This window comes from Acanthochromis polyacanthus, chromosome 6, assembly GCF_021347895.1.
Source record: "Acanthochromis polyacanthus isolate Apoly-LR-REF ecotype Palm Island chromosome 6, KAUST_Apoly_ChrSc, whole genome shotgun sequence".
Lineage (NCBI taxonomy): Eukaryota > Metazoa > Chordata > Actinopteri > Pomacentridae > Acanthochromis > Acanthochromis polyacanthus.
This window is the reverse complement of record NC_067118.1, coordinates 41,096,652-41,124,018: the sequence shown is the minus strand read 5'-3', so window position 1 is coordinate 41,124,018 and position 27,367 is coordinate 41,096,652. Positions and strand designations below refer to the sequence as shown.

General features: G+C 41.0%; 1 protein-coding gene and 1 long non-coding RNA gene across 4 annotated transcripts in view; one reads left to right on the top strand and one right to left on the bottom strand.

The window, feature by feature from the left end:
• LOC110955905 (forkhead box protein J3-like) overlaps positions 1-27,367 on the bottom strand; it is an 89,008-nt gene that overhangs the window by 2,047 nt on the left and 59,594 nt on the right. Inside the window, exons 6-12 of one of the 3 annotated variants that reach the window (XM_022201073.2) lie at positions 26,549-26,650; positions 19,851-20,009; positions 14,029-14,242; positions 10,892-11,146; positions 5,796-5,897; positions 3,991-4,254; positions 2,259-2,387 (exon numbers count right to left, since the gene is read on the bottom strand). In XM_022201073.2, coding sequence (XP_022056765.1) covers positions 2,259-2,387; positions 3,991-4,254; positions 5,796-5,897; positions 10,892-11,146; positions 14,029-14,242; positions 19,851-20,009; positions 26,549-26,650 — 1,225 coding nt within the window. The remainder of the gene's footprint in view (positions 1-2,258; positions 2,388-3,990; positions 4,255-5,795; positions 5,898-10,891; positions 11,147-14,028; positions 14,243-19,850; positions 20,010-26,548; positions 26,651-27,367) is intronic. The other 2 variants (XM_022201074.2, XM_022201076.2) reach the window with 2 other exon arrangements.
• LOC127534342 (uncharacterized) lies at positions 2-15,083 on the top strand. Its single transcript, XR_007942451.1, has 2 exons — positions 2-523; positions 14,852-15,083. It is a non-coding gene; the product is annotated as an uncharacterized LOC127534342 (long non-coding RNA).

The window sequence follows — 27,367 nt, the reverse complement described above, 5'->3', positions numbered from 1 at the left end:
CAGGAAAGGAGATTAATAATGAAACATCCTGGTACACATCACAACAAATGCGCTGAAAGAAGTGAGCAAGAGGGAGAACAGGTGGAGGAGAAACGCTGGGTTTGGATTAAGGATTGTCTGCTTCTAGATGGAGGCGCATTCCATGAAAGTTCACAACTTTTCCCAGATCACGTCATGTTTTTTTTCTTTAATCACAGAAAAATAAGCAGCTGGTGAGGCTTTAAAGATCCTTTGGAAGAATCGCTGACGTTACGACATTTAACACAGAGGGCCTAGTTTTAAAATTCATAGCTCAAAAAGTATTTGAAGTAGAGCTGTGGGATTTTGCAAGATTCTATGGTTTAGGTAGAAGTTTTTTCAGGATTTATTTCAAGAAAATTCATGACCTCAACCTGGAGGCTCCTTGGAATGACTCAGCAGTTAGTGGAAAAGTGGAAAAAGTTGGTGTAAATGTCGATCAATAGACAATGTCTGAAAACCACCTCCTCATTGACTGGAATTAATAACAGGAAACTGCAATGTGGTGAGTCATGAATCTTCAGTGACAACAACTGACATCAGCATCACAAAATGATGAAAACAAACAAGAGAAAAGCTACTGACAGGTGTTAATTCAACTTTATAAGACTGCATATTTTAGTTAGAAGCATTGTTGCGTATTGCTTTGCATTACTTTATTGTAGGGCTGGGCGATATGACCAAAAAAATAAAATCTCGATTTTTTTAGTCATCTTGGACGATTACGATTTTAATCGATTTTTGTTGTTTCTTTGCGGTCTGATTGCTATGGCTAGTGCTAGCCATGCCGCGCTCCCGTAGCTGCCAGCACTCTTCCCATTCTTTAGGATGCCTCAGATGGAGGTGCTGAAAGAGGTTGGTTAATATTGTTATATATTTAAGCTCGCCTCGATTTTACGATTTGGCAAATTTTCAAATTGTCAGGTTTTAAGAAGGCGAATTAATTCAATTTATCACCCAGCCCTAGTTTATTGTAAATATGTTTAGAAGCATATTCTGATTGGACCACTGATTGTTTCAATAGAAGACTGACATAATTCATTATTTTTCAAAACTAACTTTCAAATCCCAAAATATTTTATCCGTGAATATTTCTCTTTTATTTCTCATCACGTCATTAAATCTGATTTTTTGGCAGATCAAACGGTCTCTGATTGTGAAAGAGTTTCAATATAAAAATGTAAGCCGTCATGAAAAGTTTTATCTTTGAGAACACATAAATAAAAAAAGAAATAATAGTGCAGAAGCCAGCTGATGATATTTCCAGAACAATGTGTGTTCATTCAGCAGGTCTGAGAAGCATTGCTGGAAATCCTCATTAGAACAGAGCACTGGAGGTCTAAAACGGGTTTTCATTCAGGTCACAAGATGCACAGAGATGGGACTTTTTCATGACAGAAAAAACTTTTTAGTTCACATTTCAGCTCACCCATAATCAGACTGTTTGATCTGCTTGTCTTTTAGAGCAAATTCTGAATCGATGGCACAATTGCAAAAAAAAAAATAATGTCAATACCAGACGATAAAATGTGTTTTTAAGGTCAAAGTCTGGCACTGTTTTGCCTATAAGCCTGCCAGTCAAAAGTTAGGACACACCTTCTCATTCAGTGCTTCTATTTATTTGTAGTTATTTCGACAGTTTCAGCACTTTTTTGTTTACGTATTGTTTTATAGTTTTGATGTCTTCAGTATAAATCTAGAATGTACAAAATAATTAATAAAAACCACTGAATGAGAACTTTTGACTGGTAGTGTACATTAATATCTATTAATCGCACTTTTCTGTTCATTTTAAGCCTCTATTCCTGCTAGATTTGTGGTATTGGGGCCTTTAAGCGCCACCCTATCGCTGCAAATCCAAACAAATCACCTCAACTCATCGGGCTGTCCTTTTTCATTTGGTTTAAAAACCAAAACGCGCCCACAGTGGTGCTGCGGTGTTTAGCTTCGCAACTAAAACCCATGATGTAAATGTCAATAGCTGCTCATCGGTCAAACATTTAGAGTTTAAGTGCTTCTAGATAAACAGTCGGTGCCATTAAACGGCGGCAGAAGAAACGGGGCGCAAAACAGTGGAAAACAGCAGTAATTGAGACGTGACATTTCTGTTAGTTTCAACCAGGTGAATGGAAACGATTCCAACAATTATGCAAATGTGATCACAGCCGGCTCCAATAATTGCACTCAGGCGGTTATGTAACAGTCAAGCCTACGTATACGGAGCTTTTCTAAGTCCTGACCTGTTAAGAGAGCGATGGAGGAGTCACCTGTCATGGCGGGAGTCGTGCTGCTCATGGGAGGCATGTGTGGATATCCTGGAGGGCCCATCAGAGAAGGAATATTCTGTCTGGAGTCCATGTACATGTTCCCTGCAGGAGAACAGACAAAAGGGCAATGACTGACTGTCGGATTAGCATGCCGACTTTCACACACGCGTGCTCGTCTCTGCAGAACACAGGCTGTTGCCGTGTGCACACGCAATTCCACTGCCATCTTACGCTAAGCCGGGAGAAATCCTACAGAATCTGCTGTCACTCAGTGGATCCCGCATCCTCTCGTCCTCGTATCTGTACTTTAGCCGCCATGTAACTGACAACAGCCGTAATTCCCCTGAAAACACACAATGAGCCGACAATGGCGCAGTGAGTGGGGATTGTAATTTAGTTTCTGGCCCAGAGACGCGACCTCCTGCACGGCGAGCAAGTCACGGGTGGAAATGAAGGAAGCTCTGTGTTTTTCTAATGCTGCATTGCACTTATCTCACAGATGAGTCATTGTGTGTTTGTTTGTAGAACATGTTGTATCTCAAAACTACCTTCAAATGCTTATTTAGAAAGTGTATCTTAACCTGTAATCATGCTTCTTAGAAGCTTCCTTTTAATCTTCTTTGCTATATTTTCTTCTTCCTTTCTTACCTTCTTTCCTATGTTGAGTAACTGTCTAAAAAACCTAAACATCCCCACAGATGAAGGCAGCCTTAACACGGGCGGTCATACGTGGTGTATTTTACATATACACAGTCGAGGTCAAAAGTTTACATACACTTGTAAAGAACATAACGTCATGGCTCTCTTGAGTTTCCAGTTATTTCTACAACTCAGATTTTTCTCTGATAGAGTGATTGGAACAGATACTTCTTTGTCACAAAGAACATTCATGAAGTTTGGTTCTTTTATGACTTGATTATGGGTTAACAGAAAAAGTGACCACATCTGCTGGGTCAAAAGTATACATATAGCAACATGAATTAGCAATTTTGGTGACTTAGAAAGTTGTGTCAATGGAATGAGCTTCATAGCATTGCCTCTTAACTTCTTCCTGTCATAAATTTGTATGCTCCTCATTGTTCTCCATTAAAACAACCTGTTTTGATCGGTTCATTTTGTGCAGAAAACGTGTCAAATGATCGATCAACGCTCCTGAGTTTGAAGCTGAAAGTCTGAGTTAAACAAACCCGAAAACCGCCTTCATGGCTGTAAATTCTGAGGTTTTAGTTTTTGCCGACTCACACATAGAAAGTCTGACTGTGTTAAACTGTCTTCATAGTTCAACCCTCTGATCTGCTGAATGCTGTAAAGACTAGAAAAGCTCCGGTTAAAACAGAAGCATTCTGTGAAATTTAAAATCCCCTTATTTACTGATTATAGGTCCGGTTCTGTATAGGATCAAGTCTGGGTCCAGCTGGCGACCTGGGGATTAAACAAAGCTTCGATTCAGAGAATTTTGCCTCGAGACATTTTAGTAATCAAATTACTGGAATAACTCGAGGAATGGTAACTTTCAGCCCTGGTAAAAACCATCGTCAGGTATTGATTTCATGGGATTGACCAGCAACAGTCGTGTATTGCATCAATAAAACAGTTTCTTGAGCATTTTGCGACTTTAACTTTGCAGAAAGATGCCATAAAAAAGAACGTCCGGTGTACTCTGCATACATGATGTAGTATAACTAGTGCGTAAGTGCTGACTGACCCGTACTGATGTGTTGGCTGTGTTGGCCGTGCTGACTGTGATGGCTGGGCTTCGGGTGCAGGGCTCCGTGTGGCTGAGTCGGGTGCTGCGCTGCTCCCGGTGGAGTCGGGTGTTGGACCTGAGGTTGAGGGTGGGCGGCGCCCTGAGGGGGGATCACCCCGGTGGCCGTGAAGAACTGGTTGATGGAGGAGCACAGGTCGGCCATCTGGGCGGCGTCCAGAGACCAGTTGTTGAGCTCGGCCTGCCGCATGCTCTCCTTCAGACCTGGCAGAGAGAGGAAACGCATCGCTGCTGAGCTTTTGTTGTTTGAGACTAATCACGTCAACCGAATGTTCTTCATGTGCGATACAACAGAAATCTGAACATGCAGCCCTCCTCCTGCAGCTCTGCTCTCCCACCAGATGAAAAAGAACGTGCTTTAAAGTATTCATTTGTGGCTTCATACAGGATTTAAACCCAGTTTTCATGAGTAAAAGTCTTCTGTTTAACTTTGTTAGGGCCACAGGTCATTGTTGTGTATTCGTATGTGGTCCGTGGGTTCCGTAGCCACCGAGTTGACTACGGAGCTTCTGTTGTCTGCTAATTAAATGTTTGCATTTTGCTGCTGTAACACTTCAAATTTCCCCACTGTGGGATTAATAAAGGCTCATTTCATCTAATCTGATCTCATCTTATTGAATACTATGTATCTTTGTCACACAAAAAAACAAAAGCAATCGCGCATTTTGGTCCTTTCATAGATTTATTAGAGGTCTTGGAGAAAAACAACTTAAAGATAAAGTTCTAGGAGTCACTGAAACTCACATCTGCCTCGTCTTTACATGTGTATAGAAACTTTTGCACCATTTTATTCAACAGCAAAGTGCCAGAGGATTGAGGCAGAGTGTTGATACATTTATGTTGAATTTAAAGTGCTGATTGTGACATTTTCATTTTATTACACCTATAAAATACAGTCTTTTAATAACTAGTTCAACACCAGCTCCAGGACTTGCTTTTTATCTTTACTTCAACAACAAAAAAAACAACACATAATTACCCGTCACACATCATCATGAAATCACATCCAGAGAAAGAATCCCTCTGTAGTTTTACTGTTAGTAATGTTTCACCTTAATAACAACCCAGTTATCCCGACAACGTGCCTGATCACATCTAGCGCACCTCTAAAACAAAGACACGCCCGAGCTTCTAGTCAGCAAACTGCCGTCTGATACTTTCCCAAAAATCTCATTTGTGCAGCTTGTGTGTGTGAGACGGAGACAAGAGGCTCGATTCCCGCTCTCTGGATTCCAGCCAGAGACGGCGGTGGACGGCGTGGCGGCGGTGTGAGGGAGGTCAAGCGTTACGGCGGGAGAGAGAGAGAGGAAGCAGCGGCAGCCTGTGTGTGTTATAAGACCAGCAGTCGTCATCAATCGTGTGTGGATGTTGGCGGCTTTGTGCGCTGACCGTGATAAGAGGCTGTTACTGAGCCAGGACCTAATTGGATTATTCACATCATACAATTGGGAGGGAGCGAGACAGCCTCAGTGTGTGTATGTGTGTGTGTGTGTGTGTGTGACTGGCAACCTCTCCATGCAGGATAATGACTTTTATTAGGCCAGTATTATTACAACACTGGGTATTATAATATTGCGCCTCAAGGGCGAAGTGGATGTGAGAGCGCGGCGAGGAATCATAATGGTTTAATCAAAGTAACTGATCGGCATCAGAAGCATTTTATCAATTCTCTCCGTGTTGCTGCGGACGGCTTTATCAGTGTTCCTTTCAGATGTTGACACTGATGGCGGCGTGTGTGTTTTTACCCTGAAACGGGGAGAGGTCCACGTCGGCCCAGTTGTAGCTGGTGGCGACGCGGCAGCTTTCCTTCAGCCAGTCCAGGTTGGGATACCAGTCTGATGACATACCTGGGAGACGACGCACACCTTTAAATGAACGTGTTTCCTACCAGTCAATAAAAATACACCACACACGAGGTAATTCTGCTCAGCTCATGTGCACAAAGTTAAAGCAACAACGGAAAAGACCTGAACGATAGAGCAACAGCAGGGAAATTACAAACGGCACTTGAAAATGAACCCGCTTTTCTGCTTTTCCAACACAAAATATGACTTTAATGCTTAAAACAGGTCTGCAAACAAAAAAAAAAAAAAAAAAGAGGATGACCTTAACAACATTCCTCCCTCGTATGAATGCATGTTAGCCAGGCTTAAAGGCATTCATGGAGTTTTGGAGTAACTTTTTCATTTATTGTGTATATCTTTATTTTTTTTCTTTAAAGACAGATTTTCTTCTGACAAAAATTGCAGTGCTGATCTGCTGTGAACTTCTATTGTCAAACTGTAAACCATCATACAAATTAAATTCCAGAACTGAATATTAACCCTATAAAATACATCAGTTTTATTTACTTTTTAGTATCGTTTTCTATCATTTATACATATATATCTGCATTTATTATTTTTGCAAATGTTATTCTATATTTGTGTATTATTATAATATTTTTTAGGTTTTTTTGCTCATTTAATATATATATATATATATAATTTTTGCTCATTTAAAAAAATAAATATAAGTTTTTGTTTTATCTTATTCCATTTTTTGCTTATTTTTTCTATATTTGGATACACATATTTTTTGTTTTATTTTATTAGCTCATTTTTTCTATATCTGGGCCTTACCTGGTGAAAAACATTTGTTGGTTTGGTTGGAAAAAAGATGTTTTTTAATTTCTGTTTAATCATTTCGTTTACAAAATGATAAAGAATAAACAATCTGAAGTCTTTAAATTATGTATTTGTTCCAAAACTTGTACCAATATAAACCAGAAGATCCTCAGTTTTGATGTTGTTTAATCATCGGCTAACGAGAATTTCTATGATCGATCACCTGATAATTGACTACAGTGAGAATATAATGCTGAATCTAAAACATCTAAAACAGGAGAGCTGGTTTATATTAAAAAGAGGTGAAATTTGATTCCGTTTCAGTTCTGCCAACAGCCACAAGGTGGTATGAGTTCACAGAGAAAAATCCAACCACAGCTTTGCTTTGGAGAGGGAAAAAAAAAAAAAAAGAGAACAAGATGCTTTTCACCACCACCAACTAAACAACATTACATTCTCAAGCCGAGGATCAAAGACTGAGGGGTTGCTTTCATTCATCCTCAGTCTGGTTGAGGAGAATACTAACCTAGATAAATCACGTCTGAACAGTCTTTTTACTGGCCTGAGAGCTCTGTTTGGGGGAGGAAGGGGGGAGCAAATATTGGGAATATGAGCAGAAAAAGCCTCGGTGAAGCCTGTTTGTATCAGTCCGGCTTCATAATATCAACCGCCATGGGACCTTACAGAGGAAAGAATATCAGAGAAATGCAAGCAGTCTGCACAGACATGAGATGTTGTGATGTGTTCGGTGCATCGCGTTTATACCGGCGTGGCTTTGGGAGTCTTTGTTTGGTGCTGCGCCGCATCGTTATATGAGAAACAGTGAAGTGTACTGTACACTTTGTGTGTTCATTTCAGCAGTCAATTAAAAAGGTGAGTAGCTGGACGCCATAAAAACCCTGGTCAGAGCAGATCTTCTCCTCGTGCTGTATTCTTATTACGGCATTCGACTGAGAATAACCGTGTTGTTATAAATTTTAAACATCAACATATGAAGGTACCTGATATAAATAATACCTTGATATTCTTGTTGTTTACAGTGGTTCATTGACAAATGAAAAGCATTTAAAACTAGGGCTGGCCCGAATGGTGGTTTCTGGCCTCCGAATATTGGGGCCATATTAAAGACGAATATCCAAATATTCGTTCCGCCCCGTAACGTCTGACGGGGGGGGGCGGGGGGCGGCGGCGGCTTCTGGCGGAGATGGCCCGAATATTCAGATCCGTTCATCTGGTCTCTTGGGTGCAAATTTTGCTTTTGTTTTGTCTTAAGTTAAACTGAAGAATCTCCAAACAGTGGAGGTCTTCAGCATCTTGTCTCGTGTTTATGCAACGAAGTGAAGCGTGACGTCAGAGTCGGCAGCAACCCGGACATTCGGGTGGTGGTAAGAAACATGAATGGATGAGTTGAGACGAGCCAAAGAACACGGCAGGATGAGCTGAAGTGGGCCGAAGGCGAAGGGAAGAGACGAGCTCCGAATGTTTTCGTCTGGGGGGAGGAGGGGGTGATCACATAGACATATGTGTATATGTTTATGTGATCACACGACGAGATGAGCCGATGTGGGCCGATGCCCCTTAACGTCCGACCGCCATAGCGAACGAATAAACGGATATTTGGGATATTCGGGTCCAGCCCTATTTCAAACTAGACTTATTAAACTGATGGTACAAGTGTTGACTCTCTGAACCTCAAAAGTCACCAATGGGTTGAAAAAAAGCACAATATTTTACAAAAAAATGGAAAAATTACACCATCTATCAGAGTCAGAAACTGTCAAAACAGCAAGATTGTAGAATTTCCCAGAATTCCTTGAACTAAACTTTCAGTTTTGTTGAGAAAATCACATAAGTCCAAGCTTCAAATCGTGATGCTTCACCAAATTCACTGTATCTGACATGTCTCATTTTTAAAAAACGCCCAAAATAAACCGTGTAAGCTAACCACATTCTGTAAAAAAAAACAAAAAACTATTTCCTCTTCTCAGTGAAACTGTTACACCGTGACTTGCTCAGCCGTGATTAACGGTCATGTGACAAAAATTCTGTCACTTTTCCACTAAACTGGGTTGAACTGCAGGCAGTGTTTACTCAGAAAGAACTGAAAATGTAAGAAATAATAAAAATCTCAAGTATTTGTATTCTGTAGCATATTTGTTTTGCAAAACGAATAATCAAAGAAACAGTTTTTATTTCCCCTCCTTTTTCTATAATTTATGCCATTAGAATATAACAGAAAGAAACATTTGAAATACTTTTCTTTAAAGTGACCAGCACCACAATACCCATAAGTAGGAAAAAAACTAAACTACGAAATGTACAATAAAATGTAAAATATACTATAATAAAAACTGAAATGATATACCTTTGTTTTACTTCAGAAGTAATGTTTTATTTCTCTCTACTTCTCGGCCTGACTGTGCTGTTTCAGTAGCGGTGCAGGACTTTAGCCCACAGTGGCAGGGAAAAGCAGTTTTGGGGTTCAGATGGGTTCAATATTGAATTTTACTTTTCCTTAATCTGCTACCAGAAGTCCCCTGTGTTGTATTTACACGGTGTGAACAGCAGCAGTGACCAAACTCACAGAAACAGTAGGATTTCTCATTAGCGAGGTTGAATATTTCAATCTGATGACCGTAATAATATCCGAGAGCGGAGACTTTCAAAGCCTACGGACAAACAAGTAGCTCTGGGACACGACTCGAGCTCCGCTTTTTAATCCTTTGACAAACGGACAATGTTAAGTGTTCCATATTAGTACCCATGCATGTAGAAACAGCTCTGGATACTGAGACAAAGTGTGATTTTAGATGATTTCTAAGCACATGTACGGATGTTTGTTTTCAGTAGGCGTTGGCTCGTATGTGCAGATCGAACTGATTCTGATAAAATACGGGTTTTCAAGTGCATTTAATGCATTTCACCTCATACAGAGTCTTCGCCTTCGTCTGTCCTTGAGTGCTGTGCAACAACTCAGAGGACTATCACATAGACGTTGTTGAGCATTAATGTTATTGAGAGAAAACTTTCAAGTGCATATTTGAAGTCTTTACATGTGGAATGTTTATCGGAGTACAGTGGTCCCTCGTAATTTGAAAATCCGCCAAGTAGCGACCTTATATATATGATTATTTATATATACTTTAAGGCTTTATTAACCCTCTGAAACACTATGCAAAGCGATCAGACATCTGTGTGAAATGGACAAGGTCAGATGCTGAATGCTGCCACACAGGAGACAGAGGAGACTGACGCTACGATCGCTGAGCCAATCAGAGCCCAGCGCTACACGCTACGCATTTTATTTAGATTAAATATTATTTTAATACGTTTTAATTGTTTTTTAAAATAATTTTTATATTGTTTCCACATTTTTTATGCTAGAAAATGCTTATTTTACCTCAAGAACAGTTAAAATAATGTAGCAATCGCAGAGCCAGTTGCTGTGACTGAACTGTTGTGCTGCAATGCACCATGGGAGTTCTGGGTGTTGGGGGTTTAAATGTCATTATTGTGGTTTATGTTAGTGTTACAGTGTTGTTTTATTGTGTTTTTGTGGTTTAGTCCCTCTAGTTTGTCTGGTTAAGTGTTATTTTGTCAGGACCGTGAGTGTGAAGTGTGTTTGATGACTTCCTGCTGCTCAATGTGTGTCAAAATAAAAGCATCTGCCAATTGGAGAGTGCATAAAAAGCAGATATCTTTTCTCCAGCGTTGCTCTTCAAAGCAGCTTGCCACAATAATACATACATAAAAATACCTATACACCGCAAAACCACGCAACACCAAATGCAATTTTAAAATCCACAATACAGCGAGACTGCGAAAAGCGAACCGCAACATGGCAAGGGCGTTTTTATGTCAGAGGACTATCATATAGATGTGCTGCTGAGCATTTATGTTATCATTCAGGGAAACTTTCAAGTGCACATTTAAAGTCTTTACATGTGGAATGCTAACTGGAGTTGATTTTAAATTATTTCAATTGGCATTAGTATTTCTTTGCAGCTAAATTGCACAATTCCAGTGACAAAAGTTGGAGTTTAGTGCTGGTTTTGACACATTCAAGAGCAGTCGGTGTGCCTCTCTGTCTGCCACTTCGTGTTTTTATTGTGTACCAACAGGTGACAACCAAGGTCAGAGCTGTTAAAATGCTGCACGTACAGTAGAGGCCTTGTGATTTGAAACTGGGGGGAAAAAAACACACACACAATAGGAAGTTGGAAGCGTGTTCTCACCTGTAGTGGGGCAGGTCTGTACTGTGTGGCTCTGGTGGGAGAGCGACGGGTGCTGCTGGGAGTGACCGGAGTGCTGTTGGTGCTGACCGTGAGTCGGGTGTGGGGAGAGGTGAGGGTGGTGGGGGTGGTGGGACGTCTGGCTGTGGTTGTGTTGGTGGTGGTGGCCGCCGCCGCTTCCAGCGCCGGGAGAGTGCTGGTAGGAGCAGGCGGTCCGGGCCTGCTGGCTGGAGTCACCGGGGATGCTCATCAGACCAGCTGGGAGGGAAAAGAGCAACAGAAATCAATAAATAAACACAACAGAGAAAGAAAAAGTCATATTTCACTTGATTTTTTTTCCCCTTTAACATGTCACATGTCGCCATGGCGGCTCGTCTAAATGCAGGGGCTTATAAGGAGCTAATAATATTTAGCAGTTTTTGTGTTTTTTTTGTGTTTTTATTTTTTTGGGGCAAGCTATGAGTGAGTGCCTTAGAGCCAAATTCAAACTGCTGCTGATTACTAGAAATTTCACCCAAATTTAGTTGGATTTGCACAATGACGAATAAAAGCATCTATCTATCTCTATCTATTTATTTGCACTCATTTGGCAGAGAAACCACTAAGATGTACTTGTTTATACTTCTGTTCCTGATTCTTTAAAGTCCCTCATCATTCAATTATTAAACAAGAGCTAAACCTAATTCTTTTAATCAGACAACTACAAAAATAACAGAGCAGAAAACTGCACGGATTTTCCAAGCAGTGACATGCAGAACTGAAAACAGAAACCGAAAACTGCAGTTCCTTCAATGGTCACTTGGGGGTGGCTCCTAAACTGAGTCAGCCCCCACAGACCTCTATGTTAAAATGTCGTATTTCACAGTAAAAATACACTTGGTTACAAGCCGGTGCAAAAATCCTTTTTGGTCTCTAGTGATAATTTCCCTGTTAATGAAAAGTGGGCAGGGGATAAATATTGAAATAATCCATGTGCTTAAATTTTATTAAGGTGTAATTTCAAGGTGTAGCCACTGAAAGTGACCCATGAGAACCTTAACAAGACAATCCATGGATCAGAGATGACGTGCACATCTCCACTAGACCTCCATGTCTTTAATAACTTTTAGATTAGATTGATTTATAAGGATTCAGACACTAAAGATGGTGACGGTTGGTCTAAGCCACACTGAGCCTAAACTGCTTCAGAATCAATCAGCGACGTCGTACAGGGTCTGACCATCTCTAGTTTCTAAGTTTCTAGTTCTGTTCACGAATGTTTTGAGACGTCCGACTTGCAAAGAAATGATCCTATAATCCCAAACAATGAGTATTGAGTTCACACACAGCTGAGGATTCTTATAAAATGCATTTCCTTGCATGCACAGGTTACCCCAAGAGCGCGTTTTATCTGCTTTGCTTTTCATCATGGGTACTGACAGCTGCAGACACTTTAAGTTGGCAGCTAGCTTGTTCAATTTTCAGAAGATGTTGGATTTTGTGTTTTCTCCAGGTACAGAACTGGACCTTGGTTGTCCTTTAACTGCGTTTCTGAACAGTACAATGACATTTTATTCTCTAAATACTAATGTAGGCTCAGTTAAATGCAACATAATCTTAGAAAGAGTTTTTTTAGAGATAAATTAAGATGGAATGCTAACAGAAGAATGTCTGTGCTCCTTTCTGTCAGCACACGTTCTTAAATCTGTTATCTTCCTCTTGATAAGACTCTTCTGACCTTTGCTTTTATGTGCTGTTTCACTGCTTATCGCTTTTTTTGGTGATCAACCAGTCATAAGGAAATCGATGAGCGTACTCAGTTTATCCACCAGGGAGTCATTAGAGTTTACCTGCTTGTTTTTAATGCAGCCTCTTTACTCCGTCTGCTCTGCGTCAATATAATACTTTCTGAAAATGCTCCTTATCTGCTATTTTATCTGCATTTACGCTTTACTGGAAATCCACAGAGAGTCTCTAACTACGCCTGTGTTCTTCCTTCCCAATTTATCGTATAGCTGTTATGAGAGATGTCAAGTGTTGCTGGGATGAATAAAGTTGTTCAGAATTGTATTGACACACGGCTCTTCTCTGTAAGTCTCTTTGATTTATTAGAACATAAGAGACAGCAGAGTATGGTTTTCAAAGCCACATTTGTTTTCATGCTCGATTTTGCAAATTGTTCCGGCTGATGTTTTATTAATTTCGTCCTTTCGGGTTCTTTTGCGTCTCCGTTTCACCTGTGATGTGTGATTGCGACACAGTTTGGTCTGTGGTCTTGAGCTCGCTGTGGTTTTCCTCGGAGAAGACGATGAGCTCTGCTGTCTGGGTGACTCACTGTGACTCAAATTCTCAAATACAATGACTACTGACACTGTTCCCTGCTAAGCCTCACACTTAAGGGACCCTTTCAAGCATCCACTAAACCCATTTTCTTCCTCATTTTCCTACTATATCTCCCCGTTGTCTCTGTGTTTTTTTTTTATTTTCAAACGAGTATTCTCATTGTCTTCTCTTCGGCGTGTGCAGCCCTGACCACAAATTGAAGGGGACCTTGTCAGAGGGTGAATCCAGGCAACAACTTGCGGAGCTCAACGGAGCGCATCAATCTCCTCGGTTACAGAACATCCGCGGATGTGTACGTGTGGGGGGTGGGAGACGAAAAGCATGAGGGGGAAGGTGATGGGAGGGTGGGTGGGGGGGGTCCAAGAGGGAGGAGGCCTGGTGACCTGAAAGCTTCAGGAAGCAATTAGCGAGATGCTTCACAAACTTTAGAACCAATCTAATTAGCTGCTATCAAAGCGGCAGAACCCTTTGCTCTGCTCGACTACAGATGTGTTTGTGAGTTTTCCCTTTCTCCTTCTGTTGAATTCTTACTCTTAATTGCCTTTACTCATTTGACTGAGCGAGCCGTAAAATGCAGATACGCGGAACAACAGATTGTTTGTTTATTAAAACACAATAGAGTAGGAGTAGCGCGCGGCGGAGGTTAATACTGAAACGCTGGCTATGAAAGCAATGTTAAATTGTTTGAATTTCAAGGGAAGCTTAAGCTTGCCAGCTAATTACGTGCATGAAGACTGACGTGGAGTTTTCTTTTTAAAAATGCAAACACACATATTGTTACAGATGTTGGAAACACGAAACGGGGGCTTGACACCCACCTTGCTGTGAGAAGGACTGCTCAAAGACGCATTTGTAAAGGCTGCGGAAAGAAGCGCTGAGGTCCTCGAAGTCCGAGAAGCAGAGCTGCTTGTCCCTCGACTCCGGGACGGGCAGACCGTACTGAGGCTGGGGGGGCGGAGGAGGCGGCGGCGGCGGCTGGGAGGGCTGCTGGAGGCTCAGGGACTGGGACGAAGGCTCCGAGTGGCTGCTCACCTTCAAGACAAACAGAGAGGAGGAACACAACAACACAGAGACAATCAGAAAAATACACCTAAAGACTGAAGTCACGCTGCAGAACGTGTGCAGCTGATGAAGTAAAATCCATCGTGTGTTGATCATGTGCTGCACCGCTAGATTACGGCCAGATATTAATCATTTATCGCAATAAATAATTCCCATTTTCGGTGCAGCTTATGTGATGTTTAGGAACAAATCTACACAATCTTGGCAGAGATGATCAGTGAGCTCACACAAATCCCGCTCTGGAGCCTGAGATACATAACACTCGATGAGCGTACTGTACTTAAAACTCATAAAAAACACTGAAAGGCAAATACAGAGCAAGACGGAGGAGGCAGGAGGAGCAGCTAGATTTTAGTAAATGTTTCTACGGAAGGCCTGGTGTTAGAGAAAGAACAAAGATAGCTCAAGTGGTGAACATCAAAAGAGTTTTAAAAAAAGAATTTAATTAAAAATTACAGAGGCTAATATTGAAATAAATGAATCAGAAATGACAATAAAAAACACAGTAGATGACAGCAAAGAGAAAAAGAGGTGTTTTCTTCTAAAGATATTCTTTGTCTCTTTCATGTCTTCTGGCAGGAACTTCCACAGCTTCTAGGAACAGTAAGGTGGTTGAAAGCAGCCTGGTCATGAGTCTCAGACTAGACCAACTAAAAGATCACTACCAGAGAACCTGACAGATGGAGTGGGTACATGTTACGGTTAGTGTCCTGCGTGGGTTCATCTTAATCTGTTTCTGATCCAGGTGTAACTCCTAAATGTCCTGATTTTTAACACCTTAATAAAGACGGGCACCACCGATTTAAACAAACTCTCTGTGTCTCCCTGCATCCACCTTCTTTTATTTGTTCCTACTTAATGCTTTGGTTTAGTCAATAAATGTAAGTTTTCTTTGCATTTATTGTGACAAATGTTGCGGCCTTTGAGCCAGCTGTAACCATACATTTATATACAGTACATATACGCTCTAAGGTTAGACGACACGCAAAACGTGACTATTTCTGTGCCTGCCTGAATTACAGAGAGGCTCAATTACAACGCAGAGAGTATAATTTTAATGATAACGACCAGTGTCCAGCGTTTTTACATTTAATAAATCGTAAAACTCAACTGACTTACAACTCAACTCAATTCAATTCATTTTCTTTCATCAGTGTGTGAACAGCACCAGCAGTTTTCAACCTTTTAGCACAGATTAGCGTGTTTGGATCGATCTTTCTACTTATAATACGATGCAATGGTAAGAGTCGCATTTTGATGATATTACATGTTTGTTAAAAGGTACTTTTTTAACTAAATTGTAGCTTTTACCATCCATGCACACGTATGTCTTTAGAGTCCAAGACCAATGCTTGTGTTCCAATAATCTGTGCATTTATTGCTCCAAATCAATTGTAGTCCAACATTCCTCATCTAAAATGTTATCAGGCGTTATCACCGACCCGTCGCTTTTTAAATCCAGACTATCCATCTATTTAGACGTGCTTTCAAATCCTAGGACTGTTGTATGGTTTTATAGTTTTGTGTTTTTTATGGGTTCTATGGTTTTATAGTACTCCAAATTGTATTGTTTTGTTTTTTATACTGTTGGAAAGCACTTTGGTCTTCTGTTATGTTGTTGTAAAGTGCTCTACAAACAAATTTTGATTGATTGATAGATAAAACAAACAATTCATCATTACCGGTTTCCTCAGCGGCTTGTTCAGTGGTCAAAACTATTTTACCTTCAACACATGCCCAGACAAAGATTGGTTCCTATTTATAATGTAGCACTCACTGGTTCCTACAGCTAATATGCTAAATAGATGGACTTTTTAAAAATCAAACTACATGGGGTCCTCAACTTACGTCGGAGTTCCATTCCTACGGCGTGACTCAACTCGGAACTCTGGAGAAAATGTAAATAAAGCCGTTATGTGCACCACGATATCGATCAGTTCCTCTGAAAAGTCATGAATACCAACGACTGTCATGCATGTGCGAGTCATTTTACAAGAAGATAACAATATATTTTACTGTTTTTACAACCTGACCGATTTCGTCGGCGTTTCGCCCTGTTCCGAGTGATTTATTACATCTAATTTCACTTCCATGGAGACGGCTGTCCTTTTCTTCGAAGCATCAGAAGAGTCTGACTTGTGCTTGGGAGCCATAATGAAGGGCAAAAAGTTAGTGAATGTAGCACAATCCAAGGAGGCGTGCAACTGGAGAACAGAAACAAAGCTGTCTTATAGCGCCAAGTGACGACGTATTCATCCACTCGCCAACTAGTTCCACGTCACCAGTTTGGACGTCACGACAAAACGCCGTAAACCGAGGAACCCTGTACAAGGACTATGTAGATTACGCATGCAATATGCATTTTAATCCTAAGATATAACACCAAACCTGTACTGATCCATCTGTGTATCCATCATGTCACATCTATACATGTGAAGGTCTACAGGTCTCTATTACATCTTTATTTTTGGCTTCATCTTGCTTCTTCCATGCTTCAACTGTATCTAGCTGCTGTGACATGTAAATTCCCCCAATCTTATAAATGTCAGCAACCTCAATTTGAAATCACACCAGATTAAGTTAAGCTTCTGTCATTCACCGGGTTAAAATTAGCAGTATGGTTGAGACGGTGCCATCATGTGGTAAAAAACAGATCAAAAGTGGGCAAGGAAAGTGTCCAACTTGTGTTTGAAAGGAAAACACAGCCCACCTGGTGGCCTGGTGGGCTGCTGCCTGTCAACAACACACACACAAACTCAGTCCTCACTTTGCCGGATGGATGTTTGTTTCTAGCAGCTGAATCTAAATGGAAAAAAAACCCCTGAATCTCCACTGAGCAAAGCTGCATTGTAAAATAAAATCCAATAATAATCGCCTTTATTTAATAGAGTTAAATTAAATTTTCATCTGTGCCTTTCAAATTCATTTTCTATATTAATTACCGTTACAAATCATTTTTTTAACACCAGCCATTCAATATGACGGTCATACCAAATTCGATTTTACACATTTCTTTTACACACAAAAACAAGATGTAGTTGTTGTAAATTCCTGCCTCGTATTGTAAAAGCAGCCCGTCTTTCTGTACCCTCGATCATTTCATCCCAGCTGTCATGTTCCTCTCCATCCACCCAGCGAACACAAGCAATTCACTGCGATCCTCCGCCAAATATACGCCAGCTCACCACCACACACCGCCCACACGTCTACATCCACCCAAAGATGGCGGCCCTTTTTCCCTAAAACTCTCTCGCCGTCTTTGAGGCCTGTGCCAGCGATGCCAACAGTAATCACCGTCAGTCGGGGGGGGGGGTCACCTGCACCAGGTAATGAGTCAGAACTAACCCCGATCCCACCGGACTGAACCGCAGATGAGGTCTGGAAAAAGACGGAGGAAGGTGGAGGCAATGCGAGGAGGAGGAAAACAAAAGATGGCCTCCAGAAATGAGAGGTTAACGAGATGAGATTGCGCTGACCTTTGCTAATGCAGGTGGGAGGTGAGCGGGGGGAAGTGATTGATGGTAAAAAGGTGAGCAGCTGTTACAAGGGAGAAATAATGAAGAGTTGGGAGCTTTTTCAGCGCTCCTGTAATTTCGGACCAAATGTTTTTGAACGGAGAGCAGCCTTTAAAATTGGATTATTTTTGGTTTAAAGGGACAGACATGAACGCGGTGACAAAAACATCAAATGCAATATATAAGTCTGTCTGAAGTCCCTATATTTAGATTTGACTGAAAGGAACTTTGATGACCGCTGTGGGAAAATTATAGTGTAACAGCAGCATGAAGGGAAAAGATGGAGAGAATAAAATGGACTGAAGAAAAAGATATACAAAGGAAAACAGAAAAATGTCCAGTAGCGGCTAGCTATCAAAGCTTTATCTGAGTTAATGTATACTTCTGAAGTCCATGGGATATATGTTGCAACCTGGTAAGATTGCTGTTGAAACTTTTACAGAAAAGTGACCGGGATGCTCATTCAGATACAAAGCCGGCATGCTGAGTTAAAATTAGCGCGGCTAAAGCTAGCGCGGCTAAAGCTAGCGCGTCGCAAGCTAGCGTGGCTAAAGCTAACGCGGCTAAAGCTAGCGCGGCTAAGGCTAGCGCGTCGCAAGCTAGTCGAGGGAGGGGGAATTAGTGGGATTTTCCAGTCAATAAACATAAAACAGTCCCAGGGTCATCTTATGTCAAAACTAGCTCATAAGATGTGCCGCTTTGGAAGCCAAAAACCTGACGGAAATGGCCGCTCTCACAGCTGAAGGTGGTGGAGTGATGCTGTTGTGGGGTGTGACAGTCTCCACAGGAAGACATTCATGTTGTTGAAATTGTTTGTACACATAAATAACCACAAACACTTATGCAACGAATGAAAAAAAAAGAGAGAGCTGGAGAGGGATGTACAGTCCTTGGCTCCTCTCTCACCTCCACACAGCTGGCCAATCACAGCGTGAAGTGGGTGTCAATGTCAAACTGTCCTGTTGGAAAAAAATTTATCTAAAGTCACGCACACACAAACACACAAGTTCTCCCTTAAAAGCCTCCCAATAGAGCACAATATCAATGTTTAATTGCTGCCTAACATAATGATCTGCTTCTAATTGTGTGCAATTTGGCCCCTTTTGTTTTAAATGTTTTAATACTGGTGTGGTCCGCCGTCGTTAAAATGCAGCACAGATTACAGCCATAAACTCACAACACAAAGGACAACTCTGATGTTTCCTGCTCTTTTATTTTTTTTATTTTGTGCGTGACAGAAGCGAGCTCGCATCAAAGCGCACCACCAGGTCCCATAGGTTTAGAATTTATTTGGTCGAGTTCGACCCTGAGGTCTGCAAACAGTATTGATAGTCTCCTGTAAAAACGAAATTAAACTCAAAAGCTAAATAATCAGCAGCATTCAATCAGTCTGCACTATTTTAATTCATTTCAGGAAAAAAATAAGTCCTTTTGAAAGGGGTTAATTTGACTTGTTTAAGTCCTTAAATGTCACATTTGCGTTCTTTATGTCTGTCAAGGAAAAATATTCAACGTATGATCTGTTGGAAGTGGAATTTACAGCCTTTACAAAGTCACAAGAATGCGTTTGTTCATGCCCACTGCTAATTCGACTGATAGGAAGTGATGGAGATGTCGTCCATGCACAATAAATGCACACAGAAAATGTACTTGGACTCAAAGTCTGAACATCAAACGCGAAATGAGAGTTTCAGCGGCGCACTGTACATTCTGAGGACATGTTGTTAGCTGGTTACCACCTCCTCAGTCTGTGAAGGGTGCAGCAGACACCTTCTGTACTTAATGAGTGTCTGGACCACTGACTGAATCATCCAGATTATGTCAGAATCGAGGGAACACGGAGCATATATATTTTAAAAAAATAGTTTGAATGCTGGTACACTCAAATTTTGCCAGCTGGAGATGAAAAACCAGTGGGAGTGAGCGCTGGCCGTGCTCAAGCGTCCTTAAAAAGACACCAAGTCTGTAGCAGCTTCAGGTCAACTGGTGCAGGCAGACTCAGGGAAAAAAGGGAAATTCTCCAGCGACAATTATCAGACAAACACCCAAAGTAGAGATCTTACCGGAGTGTAGCTGTGGACGTTGCTGCCGCTGCTGACGGCCGTGTTCAGGTTGTTCAGGGTGACGGACGCCAAACTCTGCTCGGAGAGGCTGTTGCTCAGACTGCCGCCCAAACTTCCAGGACTCTCGCTGCCTTCTGCCTCGGGGTTGTACAGCGCTACCTGCGCAAACACACAACAGATTCAGCTTAACGTGACAATAACAGGCAGAAATCTTTACAGACTACTCCTTTAAAGTTGGTGAATTCGTGAAATTCTTGAACCTTGTTGCCGTTTTTGTCCATTTGCCGGTTCAAATCAAGGCTAAAGTAAACACTGCCCACCTCAGGAAGTTACCCATGCATCATTAACTTATGGAAATATGGAAGCGCGGGCTTATGGAAATTAGTCATGCTGCTGAATAAAAGCACCATCCCCCCTAGAATTGGTTGATTTTGATTAAATGTCTTGCTTCAGAGAACACCTGGTAGCTTAAAAAATGACTTTGGCACCAGTAAACTGAAGCTTTAGAGGAACTAAAGCCATCAGCCACAACATTAAAACCACTGACAGGTGAAGGGAGCAACATGGGTCATTACAGTGCAGTGTTGCTATTTTGTATTACTGTATTACTATTTTGACACGTACCAGCTTCTTAAACATTGCTGCAGACACAGGATAACAATCGAATGCAAAAGACAATGCATCCAAATAAACACCAAAAAACCAAAAACAAAACCCAGGAATGACTACAGGAACACAACAAAGGTGCTAAGAAGGCCTATAAACGCCACAGATTCCAATCCAACTATGCAGTTATAATTACCCTTATTAACCCTTTTATGCACAGTGTGAGTCAGAAGATACCAATGTTCCACTGGAGTTGGGTCACTTCTGAGTCCTGTTGCACATCAGAGAATGAAGAAGCCGAGTTATGAATGACAGCTTCTCTTCTATCGCACTGTTGAAACATTACATTTAACGTTTACTGGTTCCTAATATCAGTTATCGGCCTTTCTTGATTACCAACTAGCGGCCCTAATAAGAACATATATAAATATTAGTGGTGTCACAGGTTGCTGTGGATTAATTTCAATTAATCACAATTAAATATCATCCATGTTTAAAGCGACTCGTTAGCTGAAGTGCTAGCAGAATCCCCTAAAGACTAACGCATGCTTCATGTTAATGTGCAACTTTAAGCTGGAAGTGAAAAGAAAACTCCTTCCTGCAGAGTGTGCATATTACTATATGTCGGTTGACCGTTCTGTCTTGGGTTATTTTAGTATTGTAATTTCCCACCGAGATTTGGAGTTGGTTGGTTCTGCCATTACCGGATCAACTGGCCATTTATGCATGTCTACTTGGACAAACTGCCCGATAATTACAAGTTTTAATCAGGTTAATCATGAAGATGGATTAATGCACATTAATGCATTAATTTTGACAACCCTAATAAATACTGACTTGCTCAAGTCAATGGTTCATTTTTCATATCCATGCTGAGCTCCTTTGACTTTCCCGTTGTAGCGTTTGTGAGCATTTGTATCCACTGAGCTCTATTTAAATGGCCTCAGAGAAGCAACCAGCTGTAGTCACTCATAATCACTCACAAGAATTTCAGAGGCAATGCTATGAAGCTCATTTCATTGACACAACTTTCTAAGTCACCAAAATTGCTAATTAATGTTGCTGTGTGTATATTTTTGACCCAGCAGATTTGGTCACCTCTGTTAACCCATAATCAAGCCATAAAAGAACCAAACTTCATGAATGTTTTTTGTGACAAAGAAGTATCTGTTCCAATCACTCTATCAGAGAAAAATCAAAGTTGTAGAAATACCTGGAAACTCAAGAGAGCCATGACGTTATGTTCTTTACAAGTGTATGTAAACTTTTGACCTCGACTGTACATATACACACAGGACCCAAAGGATCCACTGTCAGCACCTCAGTGCCCGACGCCACAGGACCCCCTCATAGTTCCTGCATCCACGCCTCATTGGCTCATCGGTGTTTTGGTTGCACAACAAGCACCTACACAATGTTGCACAGGTAGCTTCAGATCCTCCATATATTGTCTGGTGGTGGCAGATCACAAAGCACTTAAAAGCAACGCCTCAGGATTATGTTGAATCATGTTTCTCTTGTTTTATTTGACTGTCAGGACTTGTGAGGCAGAGCGCCTGAATTACCTCCAGGCTACATTTAATTGTATAGACAAATGTGAAAATATAGCCTTCGGGTGAGACAACAGTAAAGGCTCTTCGGGGCAGTGCTCTACTCTGTGAAACATCTTGCAGTGGGGAAAAAATAAAATGTTTTCGAGGGGTAATCCTTGACATTTTCTGTTTTTGAGGATTTGGTGGAAGCTGTAGTGAGTGAACCTTTGTACCGGCAGGAAAATATTTGAGGTTTGCCTGTATGCTACAGGAAAAAGAAAAGAGAAAGACTGATAATCACCAAACAAGTTGTTCTTTCAGGCTCAGCAGAGCTTCAATTACTTGGAATTCCTTTAAAAAAAAACATTACATCTGACTGCAATGACGACTATAAAAATCTCTGTCAAGCAAAATGTTTTCCGTTATCCTGATCTCCTGGTATCAAATTCGAGGAATGTCTTTTTCAGCAGCGCAGACATTCTCCAATGCAAACAGAAAATCAGTGAGCAAATGTGTTATAGAAGAGGCTCTGACGCACTGCTGTGCCTTCAGGATGCCACCTGTCTGGATGTGGGTGGATATCATTGACGTTGGCATCAGCATCATTATCATCAAGGTCTTCCTCTCCCTGCTCTGAATCATTGTTTCAGAAACATATAGTGATATCTGAGGACAGTCAAGTTTCCGTGTTTCCTGCAGGAATGAGTGCATTCGGACATGTTTAAGGTCAGTTATTGCCTGGTGTCTGTCTGTCTGCAGCCGGAGTGACACAATGAACTCTCTGAGGAAACGTCGCAACAATATTAAAATATTCTAATAAAATAAGAAAAACTTTGGCAGAATTGCAGGATAATGTGATCAACGGCATTGCTGGAACTATATTGGTGCAAAATGTGACACAGGAGCCATTATTTTAAGGAGCATTCACAAGATAGCAAGCAGGAAACTTTGTTTTTGTTGGTTGTTTTCTGAGAGCAAAGGTGTTTGAAACAATATTAAAGCGATAAAAGCAGCAAATCTTCACATCTGGAGAGCTGGAACCAGCAAATTAAAAACTTTTTCACCAACTAATTACTGATGAACCTCATAATGATTGTGAGAATAATGTAAAAACCTAATTTCAAGTGTTGAAAAACTATAATCAAAGCATTTCATATTAACAAATTCTCAGAAGTATGAGTCAAGATAGATAATGTCATTAACAGCATTGTTGAAACTATGAAAATGCAATGGAGTGACACTAATATTTAATGGACCATTCACAACATAGCAAGCAGAAAACTTTGCCTTTGTTGGTTATTTTCACACAGCAAATGTGTAAATCCATAACATACAAAACCGCAATATACTAATCGGTAATATACTCAACTATATATTATATACTATATTATTTCCAACAATCTGAAACTGAGAAAAGCAGCAAATATTCACATCTGGGCGATGGAACCAGCAAATGTTTGACATTTCGGTTGAAAAATTACAAATAAAAATCAAGTGGCTATATAATTCTAGTGAGAATAATGTAAAAATCTCATTTCAAGTGCTGAAAAACTATAATCAAAACCTTTCATACTGACAAATTCCAAGAGTTATGAGTTAAGATGCATAACGTCATTAACAGCATTGTTGAAATACAACATAGGAAGCAGAAAACTTCACTTTAGTTGGTTATTTTCTCAGAGCAAAGGTGTAAATCTGTAATATACTAAATTTGAAACAATCTGAAACTGAGAAGAGCAGCAAATATTCACACCTGGGGAGCTGGAACCTGCAACTGTTTGACATTTTGGTACAGATTGCAGCCAAAAATGACGCAGCTATATAATCCTAGTGAGGAATTGCAATCTCAGACGTTGAAAAACTGTAATCAAAGTGTTTCATATTCACAAATTCTTGAAAGTATGACTCAGGAACTGCTAAAAGTGCAGAAAAACAGTCCTTTGCATCACAACCAGAGCAGCTTTAAAAAGCAAACACTCGACATTTCAATAAAAGTTAAGCGTCTTTATAATGCTCGTAAGAAAAATGACAAAATCTGATTTAACTCAAATCAAAGTGTTGCATATTGACAAATTCTTGGAAGTATGAGTCAGGATGTGTAAAAAGCACAGAGTGGAAACATGCTGTAATCAGCTGTAAAGTCCAGACCTTCGCATCACATCCAGAGCAAACACTCGGAGTTATGCGAGCTGCTGTGGGACAGATTTTCTCCTCGGTTGGGGTCAGACGAAGGATCGCCTTCCGCACATCATCACCAACATGCGCGTGTCGGATCAGACAGGCGTCAGAGGCTGCAGCTTGATCTCTGACCCTCGCATACAAACGGTCACACCCAGTTTAGCTTTCAAAGGAGAACGTGTTGCGTAAGATCGTGCATCGAAAGTGAAGACTTAAAACTGCAGCAGCAAAAACAGAGACTCTCTGCTGCACTTTTCAATCAAATGCATCCCATTCGTATTAATTACTGCCATAACTGAGCTCATCATCTCTCTCTCATCTTCTTGACTAATTCGTTTGTCAAAGATTTTATTGCGCATCATTAAGGAATCAATATTTATTTCACCCATTTGCCCGTTGAGCAGCATCATTCTGAAATTTTAAACACTCTGTATGGAATATCTCTGGCTCCTGAAGCACTTCGTGAAGTCAACAACTTCCTGTCTTTCTGTTGTGTGTTACTGTTGCATTTTCTGACCACTTAGCACAGCGGTGTCCAACTACCGGGCCGCAGACAGTTACCGAGCCGCACGGAAAGAATAAAAGCATTTTATTTTTCGTTTTATTTCTTGTGGCGTCTGCACGGTGTTTTATTTCAAAAAATGATTAAATAGTCTCCCTGTCACTTTCATCTGTGCTTGCTTCCCGCTCTTGACTCTGTCAGTGTTCATGCTAAGGTTGGCCCGAACAGTGGTTTCTGGCCTCCGAATATTTGGGCCCTATTAAAGACGAATATCCGGATATTTGTTCCGCCCCGTAACGTCCAGGGGTGGGGGGTGCGCGCGGCGGCACGGCAACGGCGACGACGGCCCGAATAGTCGGATCCGTTCGTCTGGTCTCCCGGGTCCACATTTTGCCCTCGTGTAGTCTTTAGTTAAACTGAAGTATTCCCAAACACCGGTCTTCAGCATCTTCTGTTATGTAACGAAGTGAAGCGTGACGTCAGAGTCGGCAGCCACCCGGCCATTCGGGTGGTGTTTACAAACACGAATGGAGGAGCCGAAATGAGCCGAAGAACACGGCGGGATGAGCCGAAATGGGCCGAAGGCTGAGGGAAGAGAGGAGCTCTGAATATTTTCGTCTGGGGGGAGGAGGGAGTGATCACATAGACATATGTGTAAATGTTTATGTGATCACACGAAGGGATGAGCCGATATGATGAGCCGATGTGGGCGAAGGTGGAGGGAAGACAGTAATGCCGAATATTCGTTCCACCCGGTAACGTCCGAATATTCGGATCCGAATATTCGGATACCAAAATTAATATCTGGATACCGCCGTAGCGAACAAATATTCGGATATTCGGGATATTCAGGTCCAGCCCTACAAATCACGGCACTAGAATAGAGTGTGGCCATTTAATATAGATGTACCCACAAATAAAATGACCTTACACTGAGCATAGTCCCGTGTTATGCATGTGTACGTTAAGTACAGATGCCAAATCGCAAAACTTAAATACGTCGTGGGCGGCGGGAATTGATGGGACTCAGAAACGCCCCACAATTTAATCAGTCCTTTCTTGTATCATTTCTGATAAGTCCTCAGTGGTAGATTTGTAGCAGGATCACAATCATGTGATCATCTGTAGGAAGCTCATATATGCCATTTCTATCATTTTTTTTAACTGTCTCAAACAACAGTTCACACTCTCCCTTTCTCCCTCCCTCCATTTGTTGGTAAATGCCATCAAAATCCAGGCATTATTTTATCAGTTTTCATGATAGGCAAAAAAACTGATAACGATATTGACCGATATTACATTTTCATGCAGATATCGGTGGGCTGATATTATCGGACATCCCTAATAAAAAGTATGTGTCTGTCCCCTTAGCGAGCTACCTATTTGAATTTGTTTAATTTAGGAGGCAAGCACATAATGAAATGAGCATCAGACCAGAAAATGGTGAAATAACAGCGGTTTTTCTCCGCTCTGCTAAAGTACAACTTCTACTTTCCTGCAGGAGTTCCTCTCTAAAAGTTCGGTCATGTCTGATGCACAACAATCTATAGAATGCATCTCTTGGAAATGCTCCTCTTGTAAAAGTCGAGTTGTTATGTAATCACAAGCTTTGGGTTCTTCATTATATGCAGGTACCACTGTAGAGCATTACAGCAGCTGTTTAAAAATCACTGTTTCTATTTTGCATCTCCTCGAGGTATTTCCTCTTATTCTGCATTCCAGATGAACTTGACAATCATAATTATTGTTCTGTCAAACATAAAAGCTGTGAGACTGAACAAAGCAACTCAGGCATGATTCATCTTTCAGAGCTAAATGTGGATTATTTAGACATTTTCAGATTTTTAATGCATGTATTTCAGGTCTCACTCGTGTCCTACCTTGTTGGTCACAGTGTTGATAGCCAGAGTGGGAGACGCTCCTCCTGACATGATGCAGTCCATCCTCAGAGACTCCGACTCCAGACTGTAAGGAGTCGATGCCTGCAAGAAAAACAGAACGGAGGAATGAAAAAAACCTCATGTAATGTAACTCATTATGTAAAAAAAAAAAAAAAAAAAAAATCAATTAATGATGCTGCTTCAGCTTCCGGATCCTGCTGATCCTGAGACATTTGAATACAACGGCGCTATCGTTGACATTATTAGCAACATCTGTGCTTTACTTAGTCTGACAAGTCTAAAAGTCTGCTGCAAAAAGGGCTTGGATGAGCTGAGATTGTGTTAATTCCTTCATTTCAAGTAAAATATTCACATGATAAGACAGAAGATTTACATGCAGCGCTATGCACACGTTTTAGGACAAAATTTAAACTATTTGGTATACAAACGTCAGTAAGCAGGAATTCAATCAATATTTGGTGCATTTATAACAGCAGTGATTGTCCTCGGTGAACTTGCACAGTATTTTTAAGGTGCTCTGTTTATTTCAGCCTCAGAAGAACTTGATATGTCTCATTATCTGCGGGTCTTTCCTGTAAAAGAAAACTCTGTGTTCGCCGTGCTGCGATTCCCTGCCATCTGTGAGCCTAAATCCAAGCTGTTTGTATTGATATGAGCGCAGCGCCGACCATAAGCTCGGTACATTGATTTAAATCAGTGAATTGTTGCACCCTGGGGAGATGGCTGGAATGTACAGAAAACATGATAAAAAACAATAAAGTAGCCGACACCATTTTTCTTGTTTCCTTAGGAGCTGGA